This window comes from Poecile atricapillus, chromosome 20 (genome assembly GCF_030490865.1).
Source record: "Poecile atricapillus isolate bPoeAtr1 chromosome 20, bPoeAtr1.hap1, whole genome shotgun sequence".
NCBI classification, from domain to species: Eukaryota; Metazoa; Chordata; class Aves; order Passeriformes; family Paridae; genus Poecile; species Poecile atricapillus.
This window is the reverse complement of record NC_081268.1, coordinates 2,022,233-2,048,983: the sequence shown is the minus strand read 5'-3', so window position 1 is coordinate 2,048,983 and position 26,751 is coordinate 2,022,233. Positions and strand designations below refer to the sequence as shown.

The 26,751-nt window shown below is 47.8% G+C and overlaps 1 protein-coding gene across 8 annotated transcripts in view; it reads left to right on the top strand.

The window, feature by feature from the left end:
* CRB2 (crumbs cell polarity complex component 2) overlaps positions 1-26,751 on the top strand; it is a 60,750-nt gene that overhangs the window by 25,679 nt on the left and 8,320 nt on the right. For 5 of the 8 annotated variants that reach the window (XM_058853396.1, XM_058853397.1, XM_058853395.1 and 2 more), the window contains 7 exons: positions 10,402-11,100; positions 12,983-13,178; positions 13,593-13,732; positions 14,177-14,359; positions 15,252-15,365; positions 23,674-24,609; positions 25,385-25,941. In XM_058853396.1, coding sequence (XP_058709379.1) covers positions 10,521-11,100; positions 12,983-13,178; positions 13,593-13,732; positions 14,177-14,359; positions 15,252-15,365; positions 23,674-24,609; positions 25,385-25,941 — 2,706 coding nt within the window. In that variant the 5' untranslated portion in view covers positions 10,402-10,520. Of the gene's footprint in view, positions 1-1,187; positions 1,282-10,152; positions 10,169-10,401; positions 11,101-12,982; positions 13,179-13,592; positions 13,733-14,176; positions 14,360-15,251; positions 15,366-23,673; positions 24,610-25,384; positions 25,942-26,751 lie in introns of those variants that run through there. The other 3 variants (XM_058853393.1, XM_058853392.1, XM_058853399.1) reach the window with 2 other exon arrangements.

The window sequence follows — 26,751 nt, the reverse complement described above, 5'->3', positions numbered from 1 at the left end:
TTCCACTTCTAAAACTGAACCCATGTATCCAAAGGTGGTGTGATTCGATGCCTGTATTTTGCACCTCTGTTGATCTCTGTAACTGTTCCTCAGTTCGGAAGAGGGTTCCTGTGTGTTTTGTGAGCTCACCTGTCCTGTGGGATCACCCACCTCATGATGAGACAGCAATAAAGACTATTGTGGACTAACTCTGCTTTTTGGGGTTAACAGAGTGCTTTTGTCTTATTTCTCTTTGAACAAAGCGGCTTCTCTCAGGAAACCGCGTTCGATCTTTCTGTGGAGTTTGTAAATACGAGCCGATACAGCACGCTGCATCCTGCAAACAGCCTCGGTCCCGGGCCAGTTCTGAGCGCTGTCCCGGCTGTGGGGCTCCCCCAGGTGTGTTCTGTGCATTACGGAGCGGCAGAGAGACCCGGCCGGGCCCGTTCCCCGGCAGCCCCGGGCGCTGCAGCGCCCTCAGTCCGCTCCGCGCGATCCAGGCAGGCTTTGCCGGCGCTCCCGGCGAGGGGCTGCGGGCTCTGGGCTCGGGGCTGCGGGCTCTGGGCTCGGGGCTGCGGGCTCTGGGCTCGGGGCTGCGGGCTCTGGGCTCGGGGCTGCGGGCTCTGGGCTCGGGGCTGCGGGCTCTGGGCTCGGGGCTGCGGGCTCTGGGCTCTGGACTCGGGCTCTGGGCTCGGGGCTCTGGGTTCCGGGCTCTGGGCTCTGGGCTGCGGGCTCGGGGCTCTGGACTCGGGCTCTGGGCTCTGGGTTCCGGGCTCTGGGCTCTGGGCTGCGGGCTCTGGGCTCTGGGCTGCGGGCTCTGGGCTCTGGGCTCGGGGCTGCGGGCTCTGGGCTCGGGGCTCTGGGCTCTGGGCTCTGGGCTCTGGGCTCTGGGCTGGGGCTCGGGGCTGCGGGCTCTGGGCTCGGGGCTCTGGGCTCTGGGCTCTGGGCTCTGGGCTCTGGGCTCTGGGCTCTGGGCTGGGGCTCGGGGCTCTGGGCTCCGGGCTCTGGGCTCGGGGCTCTGGACTCGGGCTCTGGGCTCTGGGCTCGTTCTCTACCGCTGGGCTCTGTCCGCGGGCTCGGTGCTGCTGCGGCCCGGGGAGCGCGGCCCGAGGAGCGCCGGCCTGGGGAGAGCCCGCCCCGCACCGTGATGTGGCCGCAGGAGGGGCTTGCTGGGCTGCAGCTCCTGTCTCTCCCCGGAGGGGTTTAGAACGGCCACTCTTACACTTGTCATGGAATTAAAGAAAACTACCTCCAAGCCGTACAATGCTGCTCTCCTGCTGCCACTTTTCCTCTTGTTTTGGGGTAAGTTTTTGTCTTCTGTGCCTGATTCTTACCCGGCTACTGTGCAGTAACTTTGCATCAAATCTGTGACCTGCTCTTATATTGAACAAATTGGCATCTTGCAGTTAGATTTGTGGCCTGAAAACTTTTATCTGGAAGATAAACAGTCATTTCGTTCTAGACATGTTTTTCCTTCTATTTATTTCTTGTCTCTTTTCATCTTTCTCCCTGTGCACATGTATGTATGCATTTATTCCCAAGAACTAAAAGTAATTAAGCATTCATGTAATTAAGTATTCAGCTATTGTAGTAACCATTTTCTCCATTGGAAAGGTCTGAATATTTTGGTTGTGCCCACACAGAAGAAACATGGACCTTTATTTCCATCCTATATGCTCTAGAAACACATCTAGGCACAAGAGGATGGTACCCAGGGCACTGTAGTGCCCGATACATCTGGTACAAAATGTGCAGGGAGATCACAGGACAGGAGTGTCCCCATTTAGAAATTTTAAATAAAGCAGATCCATCCTCAAAACGCAAGAAGCAATGAGGTAACAAAAAAGTCTACCACACTGGTGGGGGGGTTGTTTTGTTTGATGTTTTTTTCCACACTGAAAACTTATTTTATAGCCAAAGAACCTACTTGAGTACACTGGGATTCTCCAAGTTCCCATGACCATGTCCCTGGGTTCCATTGACACCCTTGTTTACAATATCTTATGTTCCCTGAAAAATAGGTATCTGTTTCTTCTGGAATAGGTGCCTAGAGATCTGCTGGGCCTGGACATCTGTTTTAGTCATCTAGGGATTATAAGGTCATGTCAGGAACACGTCCAGCCTTTTACTGGAAAGTATGATTGGAATTGAACTGGTCTCCTTATCCTGCCCTCGGCACTGCCAGGCCGGTTACCTGTAGGTGCAAGTCAGGTTTGGTTTCCACTGAGCAAGTACAGGTATGATCCACGACATGAAGAAATGGATGTAGAATATGGAGGACATTGAGAAAATACAGTCACAGCCTCTTCTCTGTTTGTGTCTGCTGAACACGGCACTTGGCATTTTCTTGCATTAGTAGGTGATGTTTATGTAATTTTTGAGATTTGGAGAAAGTTTCCAGTTTTTCCTCTGACTCCCCAACAGTCTCTTTTTTTTCCGTCTGAAGCTTCCTAAGATTTCTGACTACCTCAGACCGTGAATGTGAAAATCAAAGTATTTTGTGATTTTCCTTATTTTTTTTCCCCCATTCTCTTCCTTGTACCAGCTTCTTTGTCTGGTGCGTTTGCTCCAAGTGCCTGGAATTCCTGTGGCCACAGGGAAGCAGCAGGACTGTCTTTTGTATCTAGTAACCATAGCTACTGGTTTGGAGTGTTTGCAGTTCTGGTGGCTTTGTGCTGGGCAGAGGCAAGGCGGGTTGCATGGACGGATCTGCCACACGTGGCTGCCAGGCCGGGCCGTGGCTCGGAGGGTTTGTGCTCTTTGCCCACTGCACTTGTGGCTTTTCACTCCTGGAGAAAGCTCTTCTCTGGAGCACTGATTTAGTGAGAATGTGCCGTTCTTCTGAGTGCAGGTGGATGGCTCTTCTTGCTGGAGCCAGCAGAGCTCCAGGGAAGTGCTGATTTTCATAGTCTTTCCACTTACTCCCATTTTGCAAGGGCAATTCTGCCGGATTTTAACTGGAGTGAATGGTGCTATTAAGGCAGCACTTGTAGGTTTTTACGGCCATAAAGAAATGCCCTTGTAAACCATATCACTACTTCTTTTATTTCTTATTGACTGAGTCTAAATATCATTGAAGCGGAGAGTGCCGAAGCTACTTGTTCAAAATTTTTGTGGAAATTCTGAGAATGCAATTGGCCTGCTGCAATCTGTACCCATCTGAGCATCCTGCAGGCAGATCCTCACTATCTCCAGTTGTTTAAAAGAAACCCCGGAGGGGCAACGCTGCAGCCTCTGCCTGTGACTCCCCTTTTACTGCTGCTTCCTGTGTGATGGAAACACAATAGAATAGCTCCCAGCTAATTCCTTGTCTTTAAAAGAGATTCTGGAGGGCACAAGGAGTGTCTTCTCACTTCTGTTCCCACAGCTCCAGCCATCAGCAGGCACAGGAATTCCCATGCCTTTGGCCTGGAAGATGCTTTGGACACCTGCTGAGGGAGAGCATGTGCAAGACAAACCTTCTTTGCTATCAGCTCTAATGCCAGCTCTTGAGATTAGCTCGGACATGGGGACATTTTAAGGCTTACTTCAAAATGGGGAACAAACAAAACCAATCTTCCCAGCTGTTTTGTTCATTGTCAGTATATTTAAATAAGAATTGGAAATTAAAGCCTGTGATTCACTCTGGTGAACTGAATACACAGGAAAGTCCCTGTCCCAGTGTTTGATCTGTGGAAATGGCTGAGAGATCAGAGAATATGTGAAACACGAAGGTCAGCTTGGAGGAGTGTTTGTTAAGGGAAAATACTGGGGTGTCCTGAGCGCAGAAGATCAAAGAGTTACTGTGGCAATATATTCAATGCTGTCATAAACCAGGGATTCATAGCTCCTATCTTCCTCCCAGTTCTAGAAGCATGAAAATAGGAGTTACACCTTCAAATCTGCAGTAAAGCAGTGAGCAGATAATGAGTGCAATCTGTCTTTTTGTTCGGTGGTAAGAATGAGTTCAGTTCCCCGAAGTGGTATTTCTGACTAATGCTCTTAATGCCTTGGGCCATGTTGTTGGCACTGCTGGGCCCCGTGGATTGGTGCCCACTCATTGGCACCTTTTAGAAATTCACTGGGAAAGCTGGGGGGCAGAGAGCCAGGAATCACCATCCTCCCTCTTTGAGGGGGTAAATATTCTGCATATTTCACAAGAAGAACCTGAGCCACACTTCTCATGCGTGAATGAGTGCTAGTCTAAGTCTAGGCCTTTGTAAAATCTGTATAAATATTTTATACCAGTAGACCGTGTACATATATCTGGCACGCAAAACTCTCACACCAAAAGCCTTGTGTACTCATGTGTGGAATCTGTTGGTCTCCAGTAACAAAGAGAAACAACGTCAGAAGCAGTCTGAGAAGTGATTGACACACAATATCTGGGTAAAACTGTAATCTGGCCTGTGTGCCAGGGATGTGAGGAGATGCCTTAAAGTTGGTATCCAAGGTGGTATTTGGCTGAGACACTGGGCTTGTGTGTTTAACCTACCAAAACTCTTCAAGAGACATCAAAGTCATGAATAGTGAGGCTCTTTTTAAAACTGACTTTTCCAAAAGACACTCTTGGCACTGCTGGGATCCCTGGCATTTTGTCAGGCCATTTATTCAGTATTGTCTTAGAAGTCCTGCCTGCTGATTGCCAAACATGCTTTTGGATTAGCTAATCTTTATTTTCAACATTTGGGGTTTTTTTGGTCATAGTGTCATGTCCTGCTTCACATAAATTATCAAATCTGATAAGCTGATAACCTGAGACAGTAACAATAATGTTTAGTTTCCATCAGCAGGTATATCTCAAAATCTTGACTCCAGGCCCCAGAGTCACCAAGTTACCCCAGCAGAGCTGGGCAGTGGGAAGCTGCTGCAGCCTAGGGGCTTAATAATTGTGATCAAACATTGGTATTTTGGAGAGTTTCCCATTCCCACATCCCCTATTCTGAGGCTAAATAGAAAAGCCTGCTGTTAAAGCAGCTCTCACAAGTGCCACTACTGTGTTAAACAGGACAGGGAATACAGGTTCTGGAATATTTTGGGCTAGGTGAAATATCACTGCCAATTATTAGCATGTCCTGAGCTCATCAGCACTCTCAGAGAGTTTCAGGCCGTGTTTTCTGGTGCTGGTATTACTCAGAGCAGATGCTTAGCTTAGGTCTGGATAGAAAGTTTTAATCTCTGTGTGTCAAGAAAGAAATGTAAAGCCCTAGGATGTGTAAAGCCACCTGAAGAGGCCTTGTACCCTCCTTGAGCAGGTACATGGAAGGTGCTTCCTGAAGAAGGATTTGGTTTTATCCTGCCATTCCCTTCCATATCTGTCCTTCCAAAGTGACCAGGGGTGAGGAAGAGAGAGGGTGAATATGAAAGCCCCTTTTCAAGCCTGTCCATTTCCCTTTCTGGTTGTGTGGATTCTGGGAACAGGCCAAAGTGTGTCCCCTTTCACTAATCCTTTACACTGACCAGGATAGGGAAAGATCAGCAGAGGTCAGCAGGGATTTACTAATATAAGCACATGCCTTCCTGTTGTCATGGAGACCTAACTCTCCATTCCTTTATTCAGAGTTTATTTAGTAGTTGTGTTGCTCTGAATCCCTGCTTGTGGACGGGTTCCCTTTCTACCCTTTGCCTCAGGATCTTTCTCCAGTGGGAGATGTGGTGGAATGAGCAGCAGGAGCACAGCCTGACTGGTGAGAATTGCCCCAGGCTGGGGTTTGACCAGTCCTGATTTTGGAAATTGGATATCCCTCAAGCTCCAATATTGTTGTGGTGCAGCTGGGACCTCTGGTGCTCTGAGAATCCTGCTGTTCTCACCTCTTGATTGTAAATCAGGGTTTTTTTCAGTTGTTGCAGTGACTAGGGCAGGTGAAAAACATCTGAAGGAAGCTTCTTTCTACTTGAGGTGGATCTGGCTTGTCCAAGCTCATACTCACTTTTTGCTAGGCCAGGAAATAACATTCTGGCTGCCTGACTCTTCTGGGAGCTGTGTCTGTGGTTATGACCATTTTACACAAGTTGTGCACAGCTGATGGTACATTTTTGGTTTTCACCCAGTGCAGGGCATGTGCATGAACAGGTATTCAGGGATGGGGATTTCCAGTAGGTACCAGCAGGTACCACTGCCTCTGCTTGGATTCTTTTTCTGTCCTTCAGTACAAATGAAACTGTCAGCTGAGAACCCCAATGCTGCCATTCCCTGCTGGAATTTTAAGTGATCATTTAGACACCTTTAAAGTAGTTATCAGTGCAGCACTGAGCAGCTTCCACAAGTTCAGGAAACTGACAAATTGACAACATCCATCCTCTATCAGAGTTACCCAAGTCTTTGAGAAAACAAACTTGTGAAAAGCAAACCCCCAAAACAGAAGTCTGTGAGTGATGCTAAAGCAGCGTCTCAAATCACAGAAGTAATTGCCTAACTTCTCATTAATTTCTGATTTTTGTGGTCACAAAACTTGCTGTTGGAACTTTGACAAGATCACATAGTTCACGTATAAAGTGTAAGATTATCAAAGTCAATTATTAAAACAGCCTGGTGATGCAGCTTGTTTGCCTTAAAGTGTTACAAAAGGTCAGAAACCTCATCGTTTGGGGAAAATCTTTGTCAGCTACCTTTAAAGTGTAAAACCAGCCCTGTCCTGACAGAGCTCAATGAATGCTTTATATGGGACTCTGGTAGCCTTTGAAGTTCCTCCTAATCCACCCCTAAATGCCTGGAACTGTTCTTCAAAGGAGCTCTCCTCCAGTTTCAGTTCAGCATAGGCTTGCAGGATGGTATGTAATACACTTCTAAGGTTTTTTTTCCCTTACAAATATCACTAATTTATATTTTTCTTGTGAAATTTAAAGAAAAACTTCTGAATGTCATTGTTAATCCAGCAGCAGCTACTTTGGTGAAAAACTGTAACTCTTGTCATTCAGTGATTTGCTTGATCTGATTTTCACAGTGTTCATGAAACAGCATAGTCTGAACCACGTTTTCATGGTTCTCATATTGTGCAGCAGGAAAAGCTAATTTACTCATTTTTCTTATTAGTGTTTGGTGCATATTCATGTGCTATTCACATTCATATATTAATCTATTCCAAAACTGAGAGCAGTAAGTGTATGCCCTAGGACTGATGGTTGAAAAGAACAAAAAATGCACTAAAAACATCAGATGTGCTCTTTGTTAAGCCAGATGTTCAGCACTGCCATGGAAGGAGTATTAGGGTTGGAATACATTCACACAGGGGCATGTTTTGTCCTCGGGAAATATTCCATATTAGTACAGGTGTGCTGGATACAGGGGAGTGTGTGATACAATTTGGGGTTGTTCAGGCTGTTAGTGTGCCTGAAGCCTCCACTGAGTCAGTCAAACACGTGGGGGATTTTCTGCCAGCTGCAGTTCACAGAATAATTTGCAGTTATTTAGATAAGTTTCATTTCTTATGATTTACACCTCAGTGTCCTCAGCCCGCTCCATGCGTGCCCCGTGAGCAGTGCTGTGTTACTTCAGGATATCTGTTCCAGAAAAGGAATGTTTTCCTCCAAAATGCTCCTGCTGAAGTACATATATTGACAGTTCTATTGTTCATGGTCACAGTGAGTTTTGAGCAGAGCAGAGTTCTCTCTGTTCCTTCACTGCTGTCTTTGGTAGCCAAGAAGGCCTTTGCACTTGTTAGTGAAGCTTTGTGTTGTCTGCAGTTGAGCTGTAGGATGGACCAAACCAGAGGAGGTACAACAAGGTGTGTCTGTTGTGACACAGCTTTGGGAAAGGTGGGGAATACCAAAGGGCTTTGATGTTTAACTTTATTTGCAAAAAGCATTTTGCCTGTGTTCTTCTCATGGAAGCAGAAAGCCAAGCATGAGCCTTGGCAGTGACTCAGCCTGGCTATGCCAGCAGTGCCTGGGGATTCTGTGGAAATGGGAATTTCTTTGCAGATGGAGTGTGCTGCAGCTCCTTCCCAACACGCAGTGGGCTCGGGCTCCTTTTGTGTCCCAAAGGGTGCTCCTGGCCCCTGGAAAGTGCAGGCTGGGGCCGGTTACTCATTAAGCCTACAAAGGCTCATATCTCCTGCCTAGTAAAGCTCTTTTGCGAATAGTTTCCTGGGCTTCCACTCTAATTGCCACAGAGATTCCAGGCAGATTCCGTCATCCTTGTTTTCTGCCTGACTGGGAATCTGAGAATAAAAGGGTTGATGGCAGAATAATGGGATTGCTGGACAGTGCAGGGCTCAGCAGCTCTCCCCAGCATCACATGAGAGAGGAAGGGAGGGGTAGGCCATGGAGATGCTGCTGGGAAGAGAAAGGGCTGCCTAAATCCCTGAGCACCCTCCCTCCCCCAGCAGCACGGCCTCTTAAAAGACTTAGAAACACTACAGTCTTTGGTGGGAGGAATTTGGGTTGGGGGAGGTCAGGGCAGGGGCAGGCTTTTGTAAACCAAAGTCTCCTATAAATCCCTTTCAGGCCCTGCAGTCTGTGCCTCCACCCTCAGGTACAAAGAGACTGAGGAGCTGATGGGGCAGAGTTGATAAAGCACCACTGACACAGATCAACTACCGGGGTGGGTAAGGTGCACCAGAGCAAGGCAAACGTGACCAAACTGGGCCAGGATGGTGCTGGCACCAGTGAGAGGATGTGGAGGTCAGCTGGGGAGCGATGCTGAGGTGTGTGATCCCGGCAAGTCCTTAGCTTGGAGCATGGCAGGGTAAAGCAACATTGCTTATGGAGCAGGGAGAGCTGAGGGAGCTACAGGGATTTGGGATCCTGCCCTCTCTCCACCTGCAGCTTTGTGGGGTTTACAGAGACTGAGGCCCGTCATCACCTGGGCCATGGCTACATAGAGAGGGCAGCAGAAGGGTGAAGAGCTGGTTGCCCAAAGGCTTCGAGTGATGGCTTGACTTCCAACACCAGGGAAGTCTGGGTTGTCTCACCAGTAGCAATTTCTCAGATACCATTTGCTCCTTCATGAGCTTTATCTCTGCTTTGAGACCATTTTTCATAGGCATTTTCCAAACATCTGCTATATAGCTGTTTGCAGAGTTACTTCCAAGTTTGGATGTTTCATAACATTTATGCAGGAATCAGGCTGGGATATCTCTACCACACAGCTTCTCTCTTAGTTATCTTAGAATTGAGCAGAATGAAAAGTTCTGATCTCAGAAGGCCACAGTGGGATGAGGTGCTAATGACTGCTGCTTTTGTGGAAGGCGAAATTCTCTGTTTCCCCTGTCTTTGTCCCTTTATTCTATTCTTGGTTGGTTTATGTCTTTTGGAAAGTGCTTAATTGTGGCATTGAATGCTGGGCATATATCCTAATTCTAACATAAAGGCTGTTATCTCCTGTCCCCTGGGCTGTCCTGCCCTCTGGCCAATCTGCCGATTGTTTCACAAAGTAAATTTAAAATTTCTTCTGGAAAAGAAATGAGGATTCCTCCTATTATTCCATTCTGCTCCATTTTGAAATATCTACTTTGAACACTTTTTTTTCTTCTTCTTCTTTTTTAATATCGTGTATCCTACATAATCTCATTTATATGAAGGATATTTGCAGTTCAGTGGGCACGTCCCATCACATTTCCGGATGGTGGAGTTGCTAATGGGGCAAGAGGCTTTTAAACACTGCCTTTGTGGGGACGGCAAGGCATTGTGGCTCAGTGTGAATTAACTGATCACATCTGAATGCCCCCAGATTTAGAGGAATCTGGTCTCAACATTAGTTCCTGGTATCTGTTTGTTAGATTGGTGTTTTGGCTCAGCAGGTACTGATCCAAAATGCCATCAGCACAGTGATCTCAGCACTCTCTGCTCCTCCTTGCTAAAAATGTCCTGCTGTGTAAATTTGCATGTCTAACATGAGGAGAGGGTGGTTATCAACCTGAGCTGCCTGATGTAATCAGAGACTCTGTGAAATGTGCCCATTTGGAGTTTGCCTTGGGTTATTTATGGGAGCATCTTCAAATCACTCCTGGCTTAGCTGAGAAAAAATTGTATTCCCAGAAGGAGCAGCTGGGACATGCAGAGCTGCAGCCAATACCTGAACTCATCCTGCCTCTCTGGATTTCCAGGCACAAATGCTGTGCCCTGCCAGTGAAAGGGGTCATGGAATTTTACACTAAGTTAATCTCGTGAATGGATTTAAGGTGATATGTGTCACTGCTCTCAAAGTGACTCATGGATGAATAAGCACAAGTAAAATAGTTGGTTTGTGAGTGTCTCCTAAAAAAATCAGGTACCTGGTTACCCAAATTGCCAAGAGATTCCTGATTGCCACCAAATGAAGGACTGTTGTCTTCTTTATTGTAAATGTTTGATTCTCCAGTATTATCCTCATCTCCTGGCTAGCACAGCCCTTTGGAGTGTGGAATTTAAGTGGGCAATCTCCAAGCTGTATGTGGGAATTGGCAGAACTTTTTTCTTTAGAGCTACAAATGCTGACTAACAAAAAGTCTCTTTTCTCATCAGGAACCTCATACTCTGAAAATGACAGTGGCTGTTCCTCGTCCCCATGTGAGAATGGGGGGAGCTGTAAGGATTTGGAAGCAGGTTACCAGTGCACCTGCCCTGTGGAGCCTGTAGCCTACATGGGCATAAATTGTGAACTCCTCTACGATGCTTGCATTGAACATTCCTGTCCTGCCCACATGACCTGCACAAGGACTCCAGGGCTGCTGGAATATGAATGCTTGTGTCCAGCTGGCTCTGCAGGGGCTGGCTGTGCCGGCGTTGATGAGTGTGAGAGCAGCCCTTGCACAGACCCTCGGTTTGAATGTGTAGATAGCCCGGCCGGATACACCTGTAGGTGCCAGCTGGGCCCCGGGGGAGAAGGCTGCCAGGCAGAAAGCTCCGTGTGCTCCAGCCAGCCCTGCCTGAACAACGGCACGTGTGTGGAGGCTCCGGGCGGGTTCCGCTGCCTCTGCCGGCCCGGCTTCAGCGGGGCCACGTGCGGGGACGACATCGACGAGTGCGCGTCGGGGCCGTGCAGGAACGGGGCCATCTGCAGGGACAGGGCGGGCGAGTACAGCTGCTTCTGTGTGCCCGGCTTCCAGGGCTCCAACTGCGAGATCGACATCGACGAGTGCGCGTCCCGGCCCTGCCGCAACCACGGCACCTGCCTCAACCACATGGACCGCTACGAGTGCCGCTGCGCGCCCGGCTACGCAGGTACGGCCACTCTGCTGCCCACAGCCTCTCCCAGCCTCTGGGTGCCCACGGCCTCTCCCAGGCTCTGTGTGCCCACAGCCTCTCCCAGGCTCTGTGTGCCCACAGCCTCTCCCAGGTTCTGGGTGCCCACAGCCTCTCCCAGCCTCTGTGTGCCCACAGCCTCTCCCAGGCTCTGTGTGCCCACAGCCTCTCCCAGCCTCTGGGTGCCCACAGCCTCTCCCAGCCTCTGGGTGCCCACGGCCTCTCCCAGCCTCTGGGTGCCCACAGGCTCCGGCCGTGGCTGTGAGGAACGCTGTAGGGCTGCTTGCAGCAGCTTCCAGGCACCGCTTGAGGACTTGAATTCCGTGTGTGGTGTAGGTGCTGAGAGACACGGAGTGGCTGAGAATGGAGTACTAGGCACAAGGTAGTTGTCATTAGTTCTTGGCATGAAATTAAGGGAGATAACATAAAAAGGTATTTATCATCAGGAAATGGATGCTTAGTGTTTCCAGGTATAACAGCTCTGCCGACCTGGCCTGTAGTTCTTTCTCCCATCCAGCAGGATTTTTCCAAGGAAGTACTTGTCTTTTGGAAAAAAGTGTCTTTTAGTTGGAGATTTCCAATTCTTTCATGCCTGGCAAATGTTTATTTGGTATATGATTTAAGTGTTTCTCTTTTGTGCTTCTGTGCAAATGGTGACTCAGAGAGGAATCCACACCTGTAACTTATCTGTGAGGGAGGCGGTGGGGAGCTCTCCTTCCCCCAGCCCTGCTTATCGGAGTGGAATGGAGTGGAATGTGTCCATGTCTGCCTGGTACCACTTTGCACATGAACTTTCTCAGCCTTCCTCCTGTTCACAGACTGAAGTGTTTAAGGAGTTGGGTTGCTGTGAAGGAATGCTGCTGATTACCAGTGGAATGAGGAGAAGTTACAACACTGGGAATGTAGTCCCTGATGCTGACTCACTCTGATAAAAGTGAAGAGACATGAAGGAGAAACAAGACAGAATTTCTATGAGGGCCCTAAGGTTACTGGTGATTTTGAGTATCAAGCATAATTCTGTCTTTGCAAATCAGTTTCTTTTTTTATCTTTATGCTGAATCCTCAATTTGGGATTGTAGGATTCCCTGCCAAAGGAGCGATAGAGTGACCCAGGCAGCTGGAGGAGTTTGTTGTGCTTCAGGTTATTCTGATGACAAACATGAGGTTTAGCCTTGGGATTTGGTTCTTCATCCAGAGGTTTGAGCACCATTGGCTGGCAAGGCCAGGTTTCCTGGTGCTTACAGCTGGAATTAGGGTGAAGGAAGTTTTGTGTGGGTATTGAGGGGTTTGAGCCAGATTAGGGGCCCCACATTCCGCCAGGATTAGGATGGCCATGCCCACTCTGTGGGGAGCCTTTGCCAAAGAGGGCAGATCAGATGGATTGGTAGGTGCCACTAATGAGTAAGGTTTGGAGGTGATGCCAGGCCACAGGCAGCTCAAAGAGGTGGAATATAGATAAGATAATTGCAGTGATGTCTTTTATGAGGTCTTGTTCTGTCAGGGAGGTTGGGACTTAGTACCAAACATGTGTTACTTGCTGTGACCACTGGTGGGGCTAACATTGTATTTTTTAATAGCATTTCCCAATAAAATCATGTCCTAACATCAGGTATCACTGTAGCCAGTGTTTTGCACTACTTTAGCGCTTTTTTCCTGGGTATCACAAAGCAAGTTACAAACAATTGAGATAAATGGAATTTATTTTTAGAGAAGCAGGTAGAGATCACTGTGGTGGCCAGCTGGGGGTGATAACTGATGACAAAAACAAGATCACTCTTGTGATTTCATCTCAGAATTCCAGGCAGCACATATATACTTCTGTGGATTTTTAACACTGGTATTTTTCTGTTTTTTAACAAAGGTGTGAACTGTGATACTGAAATAGATGAATGTGCTTCAGACCCTTGCCAGAATGGGGCCTTGTGCAATGATCATGTTGGGTTCTACACCTGCACCTGTGCACCAGGTTATCAAGGAGCCCAGTGTGAGGTGGACATCAATGAATGTGAGAGCCAGCCATGCCAGAGCAATGGGACATGTCATGACCTCATTAACAGGTGAGAAACCAGTGCTGGGGGGCAATGAGACACCAGCACTGATCTAAAGGTCTACTCAGCATGGCCTGTGAAAATCAGAGTAGAAAGCTGTAGGGGGAATTGAATTTAGTGTTTTGTACATTGAGTGGCAGTAACAGTGATTTGTGGCAATAAAAGGGAGAAGCCCCCTCCCAGCAGCAGAACTCCAGGGGTGCTTAAAGGAAGGGAGGAACAAACACAGAGAAGCGGTTTGCAGAGCATGAACAGCACAGACTGCTGAGAAAATACCTGTGTGTCTGAATTTACCTTTCCACAGGTAAGGTGTGAACACAAGTGGGTGTGAGCACTGACAGCTGAGCTCTTTTGCCTGTTCCTTACCCGGGGCTTTGCTGTCCGAGGCAGAGCTGATGCCTTGCTGTGTTTGGTGCCCCACAGCTACCGTTGTGACTGCAGTGACACCGGCTTCGAGGGGGCCCACTGCGAGCTGGACATCCTGGAGTGTGCCTCTGACCCCTGCCACAACAATGCCACGTGCCTGGAGGGAATCAAGGGCTACAGCTGTGCCTGCTGGCCAGGTGGGCTGGGGGCTCTGCTCGTGTGGTGTGTGGGCACACAGCCCTGGACAGCATGGACTTGATTGCTGTGTTGAAGGAGTAGGGAATTAATGATCATACTGCATGGCCTCATGTGAGATTTCATTGTCTGGAACAGTGAGGCTACACTGCTGCCCTTTACAGGTCATCCCAAAATCCAACAGACCTGCAAAAATCACCCTGATTGTCAACCATAAAATTCTCTTTCTGTTTTCTTCTATTTTCCATCATCAGTTCCTCTATCATGAGGTGATGCTTTCCTGCATATTGATGATTTTGGTTCATGTGTTTGACACAGTGGAGAAGGGCCTGGGGGCTCCCTGCTAGATGAGTGCAGGTCTGGGGGTCTCATTCCCTCCTCTGAGTCAGGCACAGCATTTGGGAGCTGAAGTTGTGCTCGATGCTGACAGTGGTGTCTCGTGGCAGGTTACACCGGGCAGGACTGCGAGGAGGACGTGGATGAGTGTGTGACACAGCCCTGTCACAACGCTGGGCTGTGCCTGGAGCGCTCCAACCCCGCCCACTACGGGACACAGCCCCTCTTCCCCAGCAACTTCAGCTACAGCCAAGCAGCTGGGTTCCTGTGCCAGTGCCAGCCAGGCTTTACAGGTGAGCTGCACTGCAGGTGTTCATCCTGTCTGCACTGGGTGGTGCTGCTGCTGGAGGAGATGGGAACAGAGCAATGTTATCTCTGCAACAGAAATCCCTTAAGGACTGGTACTTCAGAGGGGCTGGCAGCCTGATGCATCAGGAATGTGCTTCTGTTGCCATTGCAGACAGCTGAATGTCATTCCCTGTCCAAACCTCCAGGCTGAGGCAACAGCCTGTGCCTTCCCCATGCTGCCATGAGTGCCCTCTGGCTATGCAGGTGCCAGGGTGTTTCCCCTTTGTCAGTCTTTCATGCATATGGCAGGATTCATCCTTAGGGAGATCTCTGAAATTCCTCATCAGAGAAAGCTAATTCCCTGGAGTCACAGATTACTATTCTAGGTGTTTTCTTGGTGAGACTACTCCCATGGCAGCAGCTCTGTAATCAGAGTGGGACAAGAGGAGTTTCATGGTATGGAGCTCTTGAAACTAGAAGCTCTGTGGATGTCTCACTGAAATATCACCCTTTCCATGGATTGGAGAAAGTGTAAAATGCTGGATTTAACAGCTAGGGAAATTCCCTAGTGGCAAGTCTGAAACAATAATACTTCATGATTTTATGAGATAAATGTGAGTGTTTGGTCCACTATTGCACAGATAGAAATGGTTCAGAAGTTCTGATCTTGCCAGTATTTGGAAAATCTGGAAAATGATTTCATACTTCATTTGCCCCCATTGTTCCGTGCTGGTGTTTTGTGTGCCAGTGCCTGCAGAGATATGCTAGACTTCAAGGAATTCTTTTATATTTCTAGGTGAAAGAAAAGAAGTGCAAAACTTACGACTGCAGATGTAATTTATGTTTCACTGCTGCACAAGGGCACTTCAGATGTGTGTTTGTATTTTCACTTCCCAGGGGAGACCTGCTTTACCAACATCGACGAGTGCGAGTCCCAGCCCTGCCAGAACGGGGGGCTCTGCCAGGACCTGGTGAATGGCTTCCTCTGTCAGTGCCTACCTGGTTATTCAGGTAACCTGGGGAAGGGCTGGCTGCAATCAGATCCTTCTGGCTGGCTAATGCTGAGCTGCTGCACTGCTGCCTGGCTGCAGGATTCCTGGGTGAGAGGGCTGGACTGAGAGTGTGCAGCAAGGATGTCTGCAGTTCAGGGCTCAAATGCCACAGGAAAGCTGTGTGAGTGTGGGCAAGATACAGGCCATGAGCTAGATTTGGAGACATAAGATCAACTGCATTGAGTCTAAGATCAGAGTATCCAGGACATCTTTAACCTGGAGTGAAAGTTACCTGGGAGAGCTGTGAGGGTTTCTATACATGTAGGAAGTATATAGAAAACCAGCCTTTCAATAAAAGAAGGGATGTTTAACATTCTAGTTGTCACAAATTGTACTGGCTGTAACAGATTGGCTCACCAGCACATAAGCATCTGTGAAACATCTCCATTCACTAACACCCTGGGATGATAAGAGCCAGCCATTTTTGGCTGAAAGCAGTGATCTGCTATGTTAGGAGGTCAAAAGGTCTTTGTGATGTGAGCAAAGGAAGCCTTCTCTGTTTACAAGGGAATGAGGAGTCTGGATTCTTCCCCAAATGCCCTGCCTGACCCTAAGGGTTCATTTTGCTGTTTGAGAATCTGGGAGATGGTGAACGTCAGCCCTGCTGGGAAGGTCCTCTGCTAACTGGTACTAAACCTCATCTTTCTTTAAAATATTCATTCTCAGTCTTCTTTGTCTTTTTAAAATCCACGTGTGTTGGGCAATTTAACACCAGAGTAGTTTATAAGAAAGGTGATCCCAGCACAATCCTGGATTTCTGGATTTGAGATGAGGGTAACTTCTCCACAGTGTTACCAGGCTGCCATCTCGTGGGAAAAAGAAACACTTGAAGCCAGAAGAAAACCCTGTCCTTTAACTTGCAACAGCAGGTAACAACATTCCAGAGACTCTCCCAGGCCTTTATGGCATGGGAAAATTTTCTGTTTTCCTTCTGTGGTTGCAGTGGTTGAGCTCGTTGATTTAATTCTGCCCAGCTCTTTCCTGGGAAGATCTATCACTTTCATTCCCAGAATGTAAAATCAGCTTTTAGTTAACACCTTCTGTAACTGGGCTGAATTATTTGTGGGATTTTCTGGCCTATGTCATTTGCCAATTTAGGCCAGATCAAGAAAAATTTGCTTTTGTAGATGAGGCCTTTGAAAATCAGTTTTTTTCTAAGCTCATTATCACTGCTTTCTCGGGCAGTTACAATGTTGTACTGAGCTGAGATCTTGTCCAAAGAGATGGTTTAAAGTTTATCCTTCTTGTCAGAATTCCCACTCACATCTGTGCCTGTTCTCTTTTCCTCCTGCAGTGCCCCAGCACCCTCACAGAGCTCAGAATTTCATTGTGCTTTGCCAAGCTGCAGATCTGTTTAATCCTTTCCAGTTCTTAGCGTGCTCATGGGCAGAAAAGCTGACAGAAACACGGGCTGATGGGCAAAGGAGTGCTAGAGTTCATTCTGTTGCATCAAATTTGGGTTCATTAGCACTTGAAGGGGATTAGAAGCAGGTTGCTCTTCTGGATATTGCTTTTGGTAAAGAACTTTGTCTCAGCTGAGGTAGTTCTGACACATTAACACAGCGAAAGGCTGGGAGCAGTCTGTGAGATCAGTGAGTGCGTGTGGAGGAGTGAAGCTGACAGGGAAATAATAGCAATTAATCTCCCCTCCTTTGTCAATTAATCCCAGTACAGTCATGCTGGGTAAACAGCTTATTACTTCATATTAGGATCACAGAACAACTTTGTGAAGCTTCCCATAATGTTTCTCTTCAAAACACATTTCTGTGGCAGCTTAGATCTGCCATGAACTTGGGTTTAAGCTGCCTCTGCTGATTAAAGTGAACTTGCTACTCTGATGAAGAATGCTTTCTTGGGGCGGCAGGGGTTCCTTCTGTGTGTTTGCTTCTTCAGTCTGAGGAATTTGGGGAGTGTTGGGATAACAGTGCAAGTCAGGAGAAATTCTCTCTTTGCAAATTAACTGCCTCAGTGATGTCTCAGTGTAGTGCAGGCAGATGAACCTTCTCTCTGAAATGCAGTTGTTGCAAAAGTGGTGTCTCATTCCTGAGAGAACATAACAGGTCCTGAAGAGTCTGTTCAGCACGTGGTTTGTGCTTTAGCAGAGCATATAGGTACCTGAGAGGATACAAGAACTATGAATCAAAAGATTGCATGGGTACTAAATGAACTGCAAAGGAGAGGGAATCTTGCATACTCTTGGAAATTATGTCAGCTCTGGTCAAGAGACAAAGCATATTAGGAAAAGCATATTTTTAGGGGGGAAAGAAATCCAACAAAATGAATTCTTCATTTATTTTTTTTTTTTCAGAACTGGTTTCAGTCCATCAGGTATCTATTAGGCAATAGGTTAGGCCAGGACAAGAAAAAGACAGGTACCTTCATTTGACATGGCCACTGATTTTTAACCTGCAAAAATGTTATCACCGAAGTTTGGATCATTCATTCTTTAAAAACTGAAATGGCCTGAGTGCTCCCACTCAGCTGAAGCTGTGCTCAGGCAGGAGGGGCCGTGTCCTGCAGCAGGCACTGGGCAGCCACACACGGCCCTGCCATGCAGACACCCAGCCCGGGGCACCACACCTTGTGATCATAGGGACATTCTGAGCTTTTCTGCACATGGCTGAGGAACACTCCTGCTTTCATGAGAAATCAGAAGGTGATGTGGTGTGAATGTGTCCCAGTATAATTGGAGGGTTTATTGACCATCTCACTTTGTTCAGCCCTAACGTCTTTGTCTCCTTAAAGTAGAAACCTTCTGTGCAGCAGCTATAAATGGTGACTCTGTGAGGGTGCCAGCCCAGATCAAATGGGCTTGAATTCCTGGGTCATGGGTCAGGAAATAAATGGGAGATGCTTCTTCCTTCTAACCACCTTTGGCTAGATTTAATTTTTTTGTGCAGGTATTTCTTAAGTCAGATTTGTTTTAGAGATGGAGCCTCTAGAGCAAGGGCAGCTAAAAGGTTAAGATAGTAAAGAGATTAGAGGCCTGTTCCACCTTCAACCAAATCCCTTTTGGTAAATATAGCTGAAGGGAGCTAGGCAGCACTTGGTGAGGCTCCCCCCCTTCCCTTCCGCTCCACGTTTCTTCTCCCTGCTGATCACAGCTCCATGTTAATCAGACCTTTTGACTTCCCTGTCATCTGATCAGAAGGCTGTGAGTGCTGCAGTCCAGAGCCTGCTTGTGCCTGGTGCCAGGTGAGAGCAGAATCTGTGCTGGGTGCCTTGGGGTGTGATGGATTTCCAGGCAGTAGTGTCCAGGTAGACTCTGTGTGTGTATGTGGAGATAAATATGTGGGTGCATAAACCAAAATAGGCATCTTTTTGAAGACATTGAATGTTCTGCAGTCTTAAAAGTTGTTACACTTTATTGTTGCAGTAGTGGCTGAATGTGCACAACTGCCTGTTTGTTTTCTCCTGAACAATAACAGAAGGGTCAGAGTAGCTAACAGAGATAATGTTCCAAATCTGTGCTGGGATAGGTCTGTGTGTGCACAGGTCTGTGGCCATCTGAGAAGTTTTGACTCCAAACAAACACCATATCCCTCCCACTTCAAGTATCTGTAAAAGTGACTGGCATGTTTGGATTGAGTAAAATTACAAAAGTGAAATAGCTAGAGGAGTTGTTGGAATGCTTTTTTTAATATCTTAGTGATACTGCTAATGGAGATTCCAGACACTGACATGTGGGAGGTTTTGTTTGCTTGGACCTGACATTGGTACAAACAGAGACTCCCAAGTTTGGGGAAAAGCTCCCAGATAACATTTCTTCACAGAATAAGAAACTTCTCTGGGTCCTTACAACACAAAACTACAACTCTGCCTCCAGAAATTTTATGATATGAAAGTAACTATACTAAAAAACAAAACAAAAACAAACCCCAGAACCATAGAGGAAAAAGGAGACTACAACAGCTAATTAAATGAGGTGGCTAATGAGGAAAGAGAGTTTAGATTGTGCACTGCCACGTGTGAGCCTGTACATTCAGCATAATGCAGGGAATTTCCTTCCATCCAGTTTGACTTCAGAGAAACAGATCACAGTCATTAAAATCTGAGATTTTCCTTAGTGAATACAGCAGAGTGAAAATGTCTGTGCTCACAGATCCCTGGAACAGGGCACAGGGAGGAGGAAAACTGCCTGATGGACCCTGATTCCCTCAGTAATGAATGTGCTGCAGGGCCCAGGTTCACCCTGCATTTGGAACTCCCCTTGTTCCTATGGTTTAGATATTGCACAATGGTGGAAACGCAGCTTTTTGGCTTAGCCTATAAAAAGACATTTTGGCCTTATCACGGAATTTGGCAGATTCACCTGGAACTCAGCAAGGGCAGGAGATTGTCTCTTGGCTTTGCCCTGCTGAGCGAGGCTGTGGGCACTGCCGGGCCCGCGGGAGGCACGGAGCAGGAATATGCTGGGAGCTCACATTCCTGGTGTCAGCACGGACAGGGGCCAGCTGGGAGGGTCAGAGCCAGGCTGGATTAGACCTGGCGCAGGGCAGGGCTCTGCTCCCCCGGCTCTTTCGCTCCAATCCCTTCTCGTGTGACTGGCACCAGCGAGCGCCTGCACGCACTGCCCTGTCAGCCCAGCCTTTTTGTCATCCCTCCCCCCCTTCACCCCCATTTTTTTTCCCTTTACTGTCACCAATGTCCACAAGGAGTCGGCCATGAAATCTGTGCTGATTGGCGTGATCCTGAGGGGAATTTTTCTGCTAGCAGGTAATGAGATGTGTACAGTGCTTGCAGCGTGTCCTGCCTGTGTGCGTGCCTGCCCAGGGCAGGGGGCTGGGTGTGTGATGAGTGGTGGCTGGAGGCATGAGGAGGAACCAGAATTGATTAGAAAGGAAGAATGTTTTTATTTTGAAGAGACCTAAAGTTTTGTTTTGGAAACTTTAAGGCGAGGAATTTCCTTGCTGCACGGGTCTGGCTGAGAGCTGCACAGCCCTGTGGTGCAGTGGCAGAGCCGGGTGTTCCGAGGCTCCGTGCCCAGGTGAGCTCTGGAGACGCACAGGAGCATCCCAGCTACTTCTGGAAAACGTTAGTTTTGCTTTTTACTGATGTTTTTGCAGTTTTCATTTTTCCTTTATTGATTGAAAGCTGCCTTAGTGGGAAATAGGTGTTGTGGTTGTAACTCAGGACAAACCCTTTGGTGGTCAGTGCCTTCCCCAGCTCCCTCGCCCCAGCAGCAGCGCGCGGTGGGAGAGCGGCAGAGCAGGGGTTGCCATGGAAATGGCAGTAATTGTGCAAATATAATTGTGTCGGGGTCCGTTTGTTGCGGCTAATTCTCTGCCTACCCCCTCTCCCTCCCCTCCTCTTTCCTTTTGATAATCATAATACAATCCCTAATTAGGATGCAGCAGGGAAAGGTCGTTAGGAATTCAGCTGCCTCACGGAGAGGGCAGGGCGGTGCTGGCCGGGCAGCCCTGCTGAACTCCCGTGTTTCAAGGAACAGACCTTGTCCTTCAAGGTTTTTGATATCTGACAGCTAAATTAGAATATTTCACTTCATTTGTGCTTATTCTTTTAACATTTTATCTGTTGAAGTATATGATTCTTACACTGTATATATAATCTTTGCTTATTAATAGCAGCCAGTAAATCGCTCTGTCCATTTAGGCAGTGGTGAGCTGTGTGGATTTAATCACACTCTCATCTACAAACCAGAACTGTTCCCACCACAGCAGTAACACTCCCAGCGTTGGGAAGGATTTATATTTGAATATTTGAACGTGCTGGAGGCTGTGAAAGCTCAGCCACTTCTGAGTTTCTGACCCAGCCCCTGTGGGTTGGTGGCTTGGGACTGTTACCTCAGACACTGCTGAATTAAGGAATGTTTGAAATCCTTGACTCCAGATAGCAGCCTTTTAGATACCACTCATCTGATTTTCAGATAACAAGTTCCACTGCTTTGCTATTGTTAGTCTTTAACTAGATAAGGAACTCATTAAACCTTTGAAAGTCTCCTAATGGTGTAATGAATCAGATTGGTTGCTTCTACTATTGATGGCTCAGATAAAAGTAAACATTTCAGCTATGAAATTTAGAGGGAACAGAGGAGACTACTCCTTGTTTACAAGGAGAATAACTTGGTTTTGTTACTTGTTTTTGTCGAACAGAGTCATGCCCCCAATTTATTTTTTTTTAATAAACCTGAAAAGGAATACCTATGCTGCTCTTAGAAAAACCAATTTATGTTGAACAACTTCTTAATATCTACTTCCCAGTGGGTCTGCAAAGACACAACTGTCCATGTCTTGGAGAAGATTGGAATAATGGATATCCAGGAAATGATCTGTACTTTTGGAAACTGTAGTGATGTAGCTCCAGATAACTGCTTAGTAAGTCTTCCAGGAAAAGAAGTGTCATTAGCCAGATTTTTAGAACTCTTGTGCAATCCCCTTTTCACCCATTTCAAACAAATAATTTAAGAAATCAAACTAGCTGCATTCCATGGGAAAGCCTGGTGTTAAATTTGCTACCAGCCTGGGGCTGTGCACCCACCCTGGGGATTCCTGAGGCACTGGGGCAGGAACAGAGCACAGGTGCTCCTGCTGCTGTGCCAGAGAGCTGAGACCTGCTCAGGCTGGGAATGTGGAATGGGAAAATGGGCCTCTCACTGCCTCCCAGCCTTCTCAGAAATGCAAAAATTCACGGCATCTCTCCTTTTGTTATCCAAACCAGTGTTATCTTCCCCTCATTGCCTTGGTAAATAGCAGCAGCTCTGATCTGAAACAGCAGAATCTGGGGGTTTGGGACTATGCCAAACTATACTATACCTGTCTTTCCTTATTCAACAGCCTCTCCCCTTAAATCTGACTGCAGACTTGCCTCCTGCAGCTTGGAGAGCCCTCCAAGAAAACCCACTCCACACAGTTACACTGCTCTACTGATTTTTCCCAGTTGTGATGGAAATCTTCCCATCATCTCCCAAACTGGGATTCTCGAGGCCCAGTGATGTCCCTTTTACTCTATTTATTCTAACACATTTCCTTCACAGCTTTGTGCTGCAATCTGAATTCTGTCCCTGCTGTTCTCTTGCTGAGCAAGCCCAGCAGTAAGAGGAAAAGGGCTGTGCTGAGGTTGTGAAGATACTGTTGCTTACAGAACAGCTCTGGCACATCTGGAAAGTGCAGAATTAGAGCCTTGCATTTCTCTTTCAGTGCTTCCCAGAGCTCTGTCTCTACACTGGCACAATTGGAAAGTTTGGAGCTGGAAGCTGGTGCTCATCTCTCTGCAGAGCTCAGGGGACAAGCCATCACTGCAAATATTCAAGAATCTGTATCTTTGCTAAGTTTTTATTTTTAATCACACATCAAGTCCAGCTTCAGTGCTCCTAATGCCCCATCTCCCCTCATCTCTCTGCCCCAGGCAGCTCTCTAATCTCTTTGACATGCACATTCTGTCTAGTGGCTTTTCTTTACAAATGTCCTTTGTGTTTTGATTCCCCTCCTTTGTCTGTGAATTCCTTCTTTTTCTTCCTGCTGCCCTCGTTGTGCTTGCTGGCTGGATCGGGTGTAATGCTATTAGATTGGGATAATCCATGCTTGGTTTATCTGTGCGACTGTCTCTGAAGATTAGTGAAAACCAATGTTATAGGCTAGATAAAATGAACTGGTTCAGGGCTCTTCTGTCAGTCTGGGGATGCTCAGGAAAATGACAGCAGATTTTCATTAGCCAGATTTGGTAATTTACTTGAGCCCCTTTGGGATCCGTGTGCCTCCAGGAGACAGAGCTGCAGTGCAGGACCTCACCCAGTTCATTTGTGCAGGACTGGGCAGAAATCAGCTTAGTACCAGCATGGCAGAGTGCCTGTGGAGCATGTTGTGTCTGTTGTTTGGTAATGAACTGAGTTTTTTGAGTTTTACATCTGGTGGGTCATCTTGGAATTTGAATTTTTTTAACTGAGACTTTCCAGTAACTTCCCATTTTACTGCTGTCTGCAACACTGGTGCCTGAAGCATGCTCCAGTCAGAGCTGTAGACCTACCTGGCCTTTCAACATACCAAATCTATTAAGAAAGCATAAATTCCTTGTCTTTGCTGTTTTGGTCCTTCCATACCTTCTGCACATTGACTGCCTGTGGGGTTTGAGCTTGGGTCAGGACAGCAGTTGGTGGGGGAATTTGGGCTGACAGGCCAAAGCTCTTCAAGCAGCACCTGGGAGGATACAGAAGTTTGGGTTTCTTGCTCTTGCATGATAAGCAGGACCCTCTGAGTGAGTGTGGGGCTCCAGTCCCAGGGTGAGACCCCATCTCTCAATCTCTTTCACAGGTGTGGAATGTGCTGTCAACATCAATGAGTGTGAGGAGGGGCCCTGCAAGAATGGAGCTGTCTGTGAGGATGGCATTGCTGACTATTCCTGCCACTGTGCCCCTGGCCAGGATGGCATCACGTGGGGAGGGAAGAACTGCTCTGTCCAGCTCACCGGGTGCCAGACGCACGACTGCCAAAACGAGGCCTTGTGCATCCCAACCTACCAAGCTGAGAGCCACAGCCACCTGTGCCAGTGCCAGCCTGGTTTCTATGATGCCACCTGCTCGACTCCGACAACGTTTTCCTTTGCTTCCAGAGGGTATCTCCTCATTGAGCTGGAGAACAGTGAGAGCAGGAGGGGCGCAGGAGCAGCCAGCGTCTCCCTCCGCTTCCGAACCACTTTGCCCAGCGCTGTCCTTTTTTACCGAGGCAGTGAAGCTGAGTTCTTGTTCCTGGAGCTCCTGGATGGCATCCTGCGTGCAGAGCTGAGGAGGGAGAGTGTTGGGTACCCGCTGCTCCTCAAGGGGCCGAGAGTGGACGATGGACAGTGGCATAAAGTGGAAGTTGTTGTGCACAGCACGGTGCAGCTGAAGCTCTGGCATGGCTCTTGTGAGGCCGGGCTCTGCCTGCAGAGCTCTCCTGTTCCACAGGGCACTGCTTTGATCCCTCCAGCCTTCCTGAATCTGTATATTGGAGGTGCTGAGGATCCAATGGCCAACAACACACGGAGCCAGCAAGGCTTTGTGGGCTGCCTGGAGGATTTGCAGGTGGATGCTGAGGCCGTGCTGCCGGCGGATCTGCCGCTGGGGGAGTCGTCCCCGGTGACGCTGGGCTGTGACCGCACAGAGTGGTGCCTCTCCCAGCCCTGCTTCCATGGAGGGCTCTGTGTGGACCTTTGGGCCACCTTCAGGTGTGACTGTGCCAGGCCCTATGGAGGCCCAGCTTGCTCCTATGGTAAGTGCTACGGGATTGACACCTGCCAGCTCCACAGGTACTGGAGCAGCTTGGATGTTAGCTCTAGAAACAGGACTTTTGATTTGACCGGGGCCAAAAATAAAGCAAAAGCCACTGTGAATAAAATTCCCATTGATCCCTTTCCTGTCATTTGCTCCTGCAGGAATGACTGTCAGTTTTGTGGTGCAGGTTATTCCTGTAGAGCCAGAGGCTCTGACTTCACCTTTTTAAGAGATCTGTGTGAATGCAGGGGAGCAGGGAAGTTGTTTTACTGTGAAAAGTTGTTCTTGAGCTTCAGAGCTGAGGATGAATAAGAATGTATTGCTTTATGGATAAACTATAGAATGTTAAAGGAAGCTCTTTGACAATTTTGAGTTGAAATCATATCTATTTGCATTTTTTGCTGCTGCAAGGCTTGTGTTAGTATTGGGGTTTTTTTCAACTCTTCTGAGACCTAAATATGGCATGTACTGCTGTTACCAAATTTACAAATTTTAAAAGCAACTCTGTATCTCGAAAGTCCTTGAGTAAATCTGCTGGATTGGCAAGAGCTCTGCTAGACTTGTATTGCCCTCTCATGTTACTTGGATGCTGGAATTTGTGCTCTCCAGAGGGAGCAAGGACACATTCACCTACTTCACAGACCTGTGGGGAGGAGCACGGTTACCCTGGCACATGTGGAAAACATTGAGAAGAAACATTTGCCCCATTCCTAAGGAGCTGCATCCCCATGCCCTTTATCTCTGAGCTGAAGGCTGTTTCTTTTCTCTTCCAGAGCACCCAGCAGCAACATTTGGCCTAGAGAATTCCACCAGCTTTGCCTCTTTCAACCTTTCTGACAGCCTCGGTGCAGATTTCAACCTCTCCTTTTTCCTGCGGAGCCGAAAGCCCGATGGTTTGTTACTGCAGGTCTGCAATGGGACAGGCCCCTGCCTCACCCTGTACCTGAGGGATGGCCAGCTGAGCATAGAGACATCACCTACGGACACTGTGACCTTTCCAGGGAATCTGGTTGATGGGAGAAGACATTTGGTAGCCCTGTCTTTCCAGGGAGGCTCTGTTGGTGCTCTGCAGTCAGACACATTTGTGGAGCTGGGCCAGCTGCCAGCACAAGCCCTGGGAGCTGGCTCTGAGGTGTTTATTGGGGGACACCCGAACCCCGACAGTGCTGAGCTGTGGGGGGGCTATTTCAAGGGCTGTTTGCAGGACATGCAACTCAACAGCCACCAGATACAGTTTTTCCAGGTGGAGAATGACAGTTTGCCAGAGGAACTCAATAGGACTCAAACTGGAAATCTTGTGAATGGCTGCATCTCTGATGATACCTGCAAGGTATGTGCTGTGTCTTGTCTCTGCATGTGCAGGGGTTTATTGTAGTTCTGCTCTTACACAAAAGTCTGGCTGTTGCTGATACCAGAAAGAGAAGGTTTTTTGATGTATTGAAGAACACATGCTTCTCTGTGCTCCCACCTCACTCAATATGCTACATATAATTTAAACACTGAGTTTTCTTAAACTCCCCTGTAGTTTTTGTGGTTTTAGAACTTGGGCAGTGGCTTTTGTGCTGCCCATTTCCACTTTGCTGAGCCCACGCAGGTTCCAGACTCCCCTCCCTAACCTGTAACCCTGCCAGCCCTTCCCTTCATCCTGCTCGAATTGTGCAACAGCCTCTTCCCCAGGAATCTGCCACTTCAACAACAGAAGCTGCAGGAGCTGTGTCCATGTGCCCTTGGATCAGAGCCTGGCTCTCTGTGCCATACCCGGTGATGGGGAGGCCATACCCCCTGATCTTGTCCTTGCTTATGGTGCTCTGAAGAATTGTCACACCTGTGGGGTGTTAGGGGTGTCCTTCTGCTGACAGAACTTTGTGAGCTTCTTGGGAGCATCACACTTTGTTTCATCTGTTCCTCACCTGTGCTTTTGTGCCTTGCTCTTTGCCAAATCACTGGAGTTCCTGTTGGTCAGTGCTGTGCACAGGAGGGAGCAGGGGCTCAGGAATCTCTTGTACAGAGAGCCTTGGGCTTTCCTCACTGCTCTTGAGTCACTGTTCATTTCCCTCCTCTCTTGATTCAAATGTGGCTTGTGCTCATCTTCATTGTCACAGTTCTACCAAACTCTCTTAGACCTCAAGATGAATTACTC